The sequence below is a fragment of the Ailuropoda melanoleuca genome, chromosome 5, assembly GCF_002007445.2.
Source record: "Ailuropoda melanoleuca isolate Jingjing chromosome 5, ASM200744v2, whole genome shotgun sequence".
In the NCBI taxonomy this organism is placed as follows: Eukaryota; Metazoa; Chordata; class Mammalia; order Carnivora; family Ursidae; genus Ailuropoda; species Ailuropoda melanoleuca.
This window is the reverse complement of record NC_048222.1, coordinates 50,830,794-50,839,557: the sequence shown is the minus strand read 5'-3', so window position 1 is coordinate 50,839,557 and position 8,764 is coordinate 50,830,794. Positions and strand designations below refer to the sequence as shown.

At 42.1% G+C, this 8,764-nt stretch overlaps 1 protein-coding gene across 2 annotated transcripts in view; it reads right to left on the bottom strand.

Annotated features, from left to right (window-relative positions):
- Window positions 1–5,596: 5,596 nt before the first annotated feature.
- The window catches only part of NEDD4 (NEDD4 E3 ubiquitin protein ligase), a 118,357-nt gene continuing 115,189 nt past the window's right edge, over window positions 5,597–8,764 (bottom strand). For both annotated transcript variants that reach the window (XM_002922948.4, XM_011229546.3), the window contains one exon: window positions 5,597–8,635. In XM_002922948.4, coding sequence (XP_002922994.2) covers window positions 8,533–8,635 — 103 coding nt within the window. In that variant the 3' untranslated portion in view covers window positions 5,597–8,532. The remainder of the gene's footprint in view (window positions 8,636–8,764) is intronic.

Here is an 8,764-nt window from a genome sequence, read left to right as displayed (position 1 = left end):
CTACCAATTATATTGTTTATAGTCTTCCCCTAATCATCCAAATGGAATCATTTATTGCATACAATTCCCGGAAGTGGTATTTGGTAATATGGACCAGCTTTCCCGGCTTGCTGCACATCTAATATGGTCTCTTAGGCTCACGATTTTTTGCCGATGACCTCCAAATCTCTACCCACGTTCAGATTCACAGCTGCCGACCAAAGGTCCCCTGTGATAGCACCATGTGCCAAGTCCACGGTTCTCCTGATTCGAGACCCATCCCGTTGCCCCAGTCTGGATGTCAGAGTAGGTGCAGCCTAGATTCCTGTCTGCCCTTCTTGCCCCTCTCTGCACAACAGCAGGGGGCGATTCAACCTCCCAGCCCTCGCCATACCCACATCTCAACCCTGGGTTCAGATGCCACCATCTCTCTCCTGTGTCACTGGAATGTTCTTCTCAACTGGCACCTGTCCCTAAGTCTTGCTACCCCTAGAGCAAGCTCTCTGAAGTTTATGCTGAATCCTACACATTGGCTTGTCACGTTTGGATAGCTTCCCTATCGTTGACGGGATAAAGTTGGGATTCCTTAGCATTGCAGATAAGGCCTTTTACAGTCAAACCCCTATTTCTCCAGTCTAATATAATCTCTGCTGTTTTACTCATTGGGAGTAAGTCGTAATTATCTCTGGTGAGTCTCTTGTTTTATTTCACTCTTTCTGTTTCATGGGCCACACGCACTGCTGAAAATTAGAGGGTTGGTTCCAGTTCAAAGCCTTTGGCTGGACTGAGCTCTCAGCCAGAAGTTCTCCATCTGCAGTCTATTAGCCCTCCTGGTCGCATTTTGTTATTCTCCTTGCACCAGAAAAAACAAACAGATGTCTCTCCCACAGTGTCTGCCTTCCCTGCAATGTCAAAGGAGTTCTTTCCCAGGTGACCCCCTGCGACCCCGTGGAGTTCCCTCATCTGCAGTGGCCTTCTTTCCCAGTTGTCCAATCTTATCACCACCCCCAACTTTCTGGCTGTTTCTTTCTGAGAAGCCACCCCCTTCTCTGTCCCTGTCTTGGTGAGGATCTCCCAAGATCTCAGATGTGGAGCTTCCCCCTGGATGCTGGTTTCCAGTGATTCCCATATATTTGCTTCTGCCTACAGCTTCCATGGCCTTCAGTATGGGGACACCACTGAGGACAACGTCAGCACTAGAAAGCGGTCTTGCGTGTGATGTGGGGATTTAGTCTCCTTCCCCATAATCCGCATCAGATTTCTCCCAAGCCATCCCTAGCCAGCATACAATCTAAGTGGGAACAGTGCGCTTACAGTGTGAACACAGTTCTCCTTTCAACCAGACCACCATCCTTAAGCTCCTAAATATAAAATTTGATGTGGTCACAGAGCAACTGGCTAGAATGTTGCTTTGTTTTCAGCATCTAGCTCTCCTGGAGGAAATTCTTCCAAGTCTCTGGAGTTGCCTGGAGAAAGCAAGCTCAATTTAGTACATTACCAGGTGAGCTACTTCTAGGGGCTTCTCAGTTCCCTTAGATTGTGTGGAAGCATGACTTAGGCCCATTGCTTCCAGTGCTGTCCAACACAGTAGCAGCAGCCACATATGGCTGTTTGAAATGTGGCCGGTCTGGACTGACATATGCTGTAAGCATAACATATATACTGCATGCCAAAGACTTAGCCCCCCAAAATGAAAAAATATTTCACTAGCAATTTTATATTGCTTGCATGCTGAAATAATATTCTCTCTCTCTCTCTCTCTCTATATATATATATATAGGGTTAAATAAAATATATTATTACAACTAAACTCACTTATCTCTTTTTCTTTTTAAAATGTCCTACTAGAAAATTTAAAATCACACATCACCAGCGTCATATTTCTACTGGGTAGTGCCAGACGAGGCCTTGGCTCTGGGTAAGGTCTTCAATGTCTTAATATAACTTCCAAAGCCTTGTAGTATGTGCTGCATGTTCCCTTTTTCCTACCCAGGCAATGCTTAGATTAGTAATTAGAGGTCTTGATGATAGATCACAAATTCCAATTCATATTGTTCCTGGATGGCAAGGGGGCAGGTATGTAAATTGAGTCCCTGGGGCAACCACAGACATTCAGAGTCTTAGTAGTGACTGAGTTTGTAGAGCTTTCTTTCTTTGTATCTCACCCTTTTTTTTTGAAGAAGTAGACAAGGATAAAACTTTATTGAATTCCTCCTAGCCTAAGATCACACATCAACACGCATTCGCAAGCATACGCCATTCCAATAAACAGCAATACTCTGAACGCAAACCCAGTCGGCTGCTACCCATGCATCCCTGAGAAGTTGGGCATCCCTTTGGAGGGCCGAACATAAGCTAGTTCACTGTCATCAAGTCTGGAAGAATATTTATGCTACACTTGTGCTAAGGCCCGGTGACTGAGTATTAACAAAGCCTTTAATCTGGATCGTGTTTTCAAGTCTAGCATCAATGAAAATCCTGTTAGTTTAAGATGGGATTATCCTTAGCTCACCGTGCTGATCACCTCTCCTTAATTTGAGAGAATATGCCTGAGTTTCTCATTTATAAAATATGCTTGTTAAAGAAAAACAACTCTCAGAAAGGCGTGGGGTTTGCCTTCATAATAATCCGTTATTTTTCATAGGAGAATGTAAATAAGAACCTAAACGATGAATTGAGCAGACGCATAGTTAGCTTCCCAAGAGGAAATAACTTCGCTCTGGAATTGAGCGTTCGCACAGGACCTTTTGGTTACCAGGGTGTCTGCAGACGCCCTTGCCCTTCTCTTTAGAGACCAAAAGCGCCCCAGATAACAGATCTGGACTGTGAACAGCTTTCTTCCCTTCTCAGCTCCGTGCTGATTCGTACCTACCTCATTATCCTGAACAGGATTTTACTGGGAATACCGACCCTTCAAACAAATAAAAAAGAGCAGCTATGATTTTTTTTTAAAATTTCTCTTTATATAATAAGGAGGAGCCTAAGGATAAGCCAAATCTAATTTCAGGCCTGTCCAACCTCGACGCCACACACAAAAAAAAGGTGGGGGGAAACCAGTGGCTCACCTGAGAACACTGATCTGTGAATTTCCAGCTGTTGAGTCTCACCGGTTGTATTAGCATCAGTTTACCTATCTGGCACTTCATCGACAGTGAATGGAAAACTGAACTGTGCACTATAAAATTAGATATATTTCAATGTTTTTCAAGCTGTATCTCCATAAGCCTTTGCTATTCTTTACCTTTACCTTGTACGGGAGGCAGAATTTCTAGTAATAGCCCCAACAGTTAAGTGTGCAATCCCTGCAGTGTGAATGTCAGATCTCACACTCCTTGATTGTGTTATGCCTAGGGAACAGCCTTCAAAAGGAGATTATCCAGGTGGGCTTAATTGATTCAAGTGAGCCTTGAAAAGTAGAGAACTTTCTCCACCTGGTGGCAGAAGGGGACATCAGGGAGATTCCAAGCATGAGGATTCCACACGCCATTGCTAGAAGGAAAGAGTGGCCCCCAGCTGACAGCCAGCGAGAAAATGGAGACCTTAGACCTACAGCCATGAGGAACTGGACACTGTCAGCAATCTCAGGGATCATGGAAGCATATAAGAATCCAGCTGGTTGACACCTTGATTTTGGCTTCGGGAGATCCTAAGCAGAGAACCCCGCTGAGCCTATGTGGACTTCCTGACCTACTGGAGTGAGGTAATGAATGGGTGTTGATTTTAGCTGCTAAGTGTGCGGTCACTTGTGATGCAACAATAGGAAACTAATACAGCGTGGTAATTTGTTTGTTGGATCCCATAGCTTTCCTGATTTTGTTGTGGCTCATAAGCCACTGAGTTGACAAGCTCTGTGGCCTCAGGTGAATGGCTTGTCCTTCTTGAGCCTATAAAACCTGCCTCACTGAGTTTTTAGGAAGATTAAATGGGATCCACGTCAAGTGTTTCCTGCAGCCCCCCGTGCTCAGCAGGATCTCAATCAAGCTCCTTCTCCGCCTAGTATTTATACCGTTAGATCCCCAGGTCCCCCTCCATACAGAGCTCCCTGCGTACTGTCGCACAGAGCCAGGGACACTGCAGTGCTCAGAACACGTGGGCTGGGCTCTATACAGACAGGATTCATCGGATCATCATATTCATTGAGCATTTGCTTTGGCAAGTGCATGTATTAAATGGATGTATACGAGATAGGCCATCCTCAAGCTGCCCAAAAGTCTGTAGGAGGGAATGATGCAAAACAAAGCATTGCAACACGGTGCTATTCCTGGTAGTGTATGTCAGATGCTGGGACCGCAGCACCTTTCTGCTGGTCTAAACAGAGAGACTCTCAAGTGCACACGAGGGGTGAAAGGATGCCAGGAGAGCAGGCACAGGGGAGGCTGCAGCCAGCAGGGGCTGGACAGAGGCCTGGTGTGGGGAAGCACAGGGTGCCTGAGTGCGCTGGGAGGGAAGGTGGAACTCTTACACTCAGCAGAGGACAGCCTGCATTTTGGGCCAACGGGGGAGGGCTTCAGGCTTCTGGTCCTGGGGAGCTTTCAGAAGTCCTTTGGCTGAGCAACCTGATCAGATTTATGTACTAGAAACCAAACAGTGGTGTGGGATGGAGGGCCGGCACAGGATGGATTGCAGAGGAAGAGACCGGAAGAACCAAACAGGCAGCTAATTTAGTGTTAATCTTTAACTTTCAAGAAAAATACACACAAATCTACTGGAGCCCTTTATTCGTACTGACGCCCTGAGATCGAACATTTAGCTTAATGTCTTTGTAAGAGGAATGTGTCTGTGCCTGACGGCCTGCAAAGCCAAGGTTTCCTGTTCAGGGAGGCATGGTGTGGGCTCATTTCTGCGGAGCTGGTTAGCCCTTCAGGGGCAGAAGTGGAGAAGTAAGTGGCCTGACTCCCAAGGATGAAAAGCTATGATCTGGATTTTTAGCACAAATAGGAGGCTGGAACAGTACCTCACCGGGGCTGGCTTGAATTAATCTGGGATTCCCTTCTAACTGGGAAACTTCCAGGTGCCTAGAGGAAGGAGGAAAAGACACTTACTTCTGAATTAGTACTTGGAACTCCTTTCATAGAAACAAGTTTATAAATAATGGTTTGGTTATGAGCTGGCTTCTTGACAGAGCAACAGCTTGTCTGAAATTCAGTCCATTTGTAACTTTGTTATTATATTATCTTCTGGATCTTTCACTAACAACCAGACCTTTGGAACATGACCTGTTTGTAAAGCGGAGATTATCTGTGATTATGAATTTATAATCATGCCAATTCATCAGATACAAATTCAAGATGGTCTTGAGAATTCCATATGTGGCTCCAAAGGACCAGACCAGAAGATATCACCCAGAATACTGGCTGGGAAACATTTCTATTTAAAAATGAATCACAATGGAGCACCTGGGTGGCACAGTCAGTTAAGCAACCGACACTTGGCTTCGGCTCAGGTCATGATCTTGGCGTTGTGAGATTGAGCCCCGCATCTGGCTCTGCGTGGTCTCTTTCCCTCTCTCCCTGCCCCACCCTGCCCCCATGTTCTCTCTCTCTAGAATAAAGAAATCTTAAAAAGAAAGAGAGATCCTTTAAAAAAATAAAAATAAAAATGAATCACAATTTTTGCTTTTATTAGAACTTTATTTGTGGCATCAAGATTTTTAAAAATGATTTTATACTTTAAAGTATGCAATAAATTTGATACATTAATCTTGATATATATTCACCATATGAGATTTTTAAGAACAATGTCAAATGGCTTATAATCAAAATGAATTGTGTTTAACTTGATAATTATGTGGAATAATTTCAGCATTATAAATAAAAAAGTGAAAACAAATACCATTTAAGTTTGAGTTAGGATGAAATGCGTTTGTTTTACAATTTTATGTCTATGTTAAAGTTTGTTTGATTACAGAGAAAAATAGAGGCTAAATTTATGTGCTTATAATTTCTAGAAAAATAGAACATCCTTGCTTTATGAAAATGACCCTATTTAGTCTCCAGCTGTAGAGTGCATTTGAGACACTTTTTTAAATCTGGGATGAGAGGCTGTGTGGCTTGATACAGGATCCTTCCAGACCACCAGCCCACACCTGGAGACGAAGGGGATGATGGTCTGTGGCTGGGAGCTGTGGGAGCATCTGGTCTCACTAACACCTTGTCTTATCTGAGTCATGGGATCACCCAAGTGCGTATTAGTCAGCTGAAAAGCAAGCTTTATGTTTTCTTAAGCTCTGATCTGCTCTGATATTTCACAGAAATGATACTTAAACAATTATGTGGTAAGATCCTGTTTCAACAAAAATAGTTTTCACATTAAGTTCTCTATAATGAGGACATTTCAAAATGCATTGGCCCATATTACATTACTTTGCTGATGTGGAGAAAATGAATTCTGATGGTATATATAAACACACACACACACACACACACACACACACACACACACACACACACACACACATATATTCAATACCAGAGATGTTCCTACTTCTTTGTCTATTAGCAGACATTTTATTTTTAAATGAAGAGATGCTTCTTTGGGAGGGTAGCAAGTGTGCACACCTGACCTGACAAATCTGATGGTCAGCACAAAGCACAGAGCATCTTCGGATTGTATCATACTTTACAAAGCGGCTCTCCGGACCTTAGAACAAGCTTCCCTCACAACGAGGGTGGGCGTGATTGTTCTCATTTGACAGATGAAAGAACAGGAGCCCAGAGAGGTTAAGTAAGTTGCTTCAGTTTCAACAGTTGGGGAGTGATCAAACTAGTACTACATCTGGTGGCCTTGCCTGAAGGCTAGTTAACACGGGTGAAGATAAAACAAGGGTGCACTGATCTGTCAATTACTTTCCCTCGGCCGCGCTGGAGATGCGATGTTTGGAAAGTGGTTTTGCTGCTGTCTCATGCGAGGTCTTTAGCAGGTGCTGATAGGTACCCGTGGCATTATGCCCCACGAACTTAAACCAATACCCAGAAGCACTTTTTACAACTCTCCGAGTATACATGTGTATTTAAGAAGATTCATAACATATATTTACAATTATTCCTAAATTGCCAAGACACCATATTGAGAAACAGGTTTAACTTTTTGCAAGAGTGTTTTCTGTCATCATTCTAATATGCGCATGAAACATATAAATATAAGTCTTGGCATACTTTATCCATGCAGCTGCACGGAACACTTTCTCTTTTGCCTCTTTCTGCTCATGCCTACATTTGACTGTTTACAAATTCATTTACATGACCATAAGTTCCTCGAGGTAAGGACTGAGCTAGACTTCTTCGCAGCTGACAGCTCTCACCTCCAGGGCCTCGCAAAGGGCTAGGCACACAGCAGGCATTCAGCACATATTTGTTCAATGCATGCACGTGATTTTTACGTACTTCAATTTGGTTAAAGTAGAATTCTACTTGTAGCATTTTTCCTAAAGAGTTTTGGATTTATAGCAAAACATCATTTTCATAGTAAACAGTATTTTTAAAAAGCATAAGAAATACAGTAATAAATTTAATACAAATTATGCATTATAACTATTCTTTGGTTATTTTTAACAAATCATTTGGTTTTTTGACTAAAAAGAGATACTAAAAATACAAAAATGCAACTACAGAAATTAGCTTAATCTGTAAACATAATAAACCCTGTAAACATATATTTACTACATAATTGTGCAAGTGTAAAGAATGACTAGTAAAGGCAAGTACTATACATTTAACTTAGTTCTTCAAGGCATATTTAGAAACACTGCTCTGTGGAGCTTTAGTGTAATGTCTGACAAGGAATTCTTTTACCTTAAACAGGAAGGAGTGATGACAATGCCAGTGAACCAAAAGGATATACAGGCTAGACGAAGGCGTTAATACTTTTCATGCTTTGCGAATCTGAATTCACTTCACATGTCTTATAAACCACCTTGTTTAGTAAAGCTACATATTAACAAAAGCCAATACTTTTAAAATGAAGAAGTAAACAATTTTTTTTTTTGCAAGTGAGTCAGTGGACTAAAAGATAGGTAACACACTTTCCAAGGTTTTTTCCAAAAATCTGGGCAGTAAGGTGCAGTAGGCAGTCTGCAAAATAATAAATATCTGTAGGCAGCACGAAGTATATTGTAGTTTAATCAATATGAAAGTATTCTTTTCCAAATTTCAATTTTCCTTCTCAAAAAGCAACCAACTTTTCACACATGACACTTATCACAAATATTTCACAGTTACAACTTCAGTAGTTTAAGAAAGAACTGCCTGGCAAATACTGTAAAAGAGGTAAATGTTAAGGACAAAACTCACTATTTCAGGCACACGGGACTTAAATCCTAGAGTGGGAACTCTAAAGATGGAAAGAAACAGCTGTGTCAATGCAACATACTATTTAAAAGTGAATGAAATAATGGTAAGCTTGTCATACTGTTTCTTCCTAATGCTTTCATATGATTTTTCTCCACTATCTGGGAAGAAACAAAGGCCAAGTTTTAGTAGTTCCCTGGAAAATTTTAAGTCAAGATTTTGATTTTACAGAAATGGCAGTGAAACACTCTAGGTTGTTATCTGGAATCTAATCGACGCCATCAAAGCCCTGAGTGTTCTCAATTGCCATCTGAAGTTTATCCCACAATTCTTCAAATGATTCATAAGGTGGCAAGTCCAAGCGATTGAAGCTGAAAGAACAGAGACGACCTGGTTACGACAGACACTGACAAAGCAAGTGCCATGGTGGCCAACAGAACCTCTGCTATTCGTGATGTGTCCCACCCACAACATTAGAAGACATCATATCATCAGGGGAG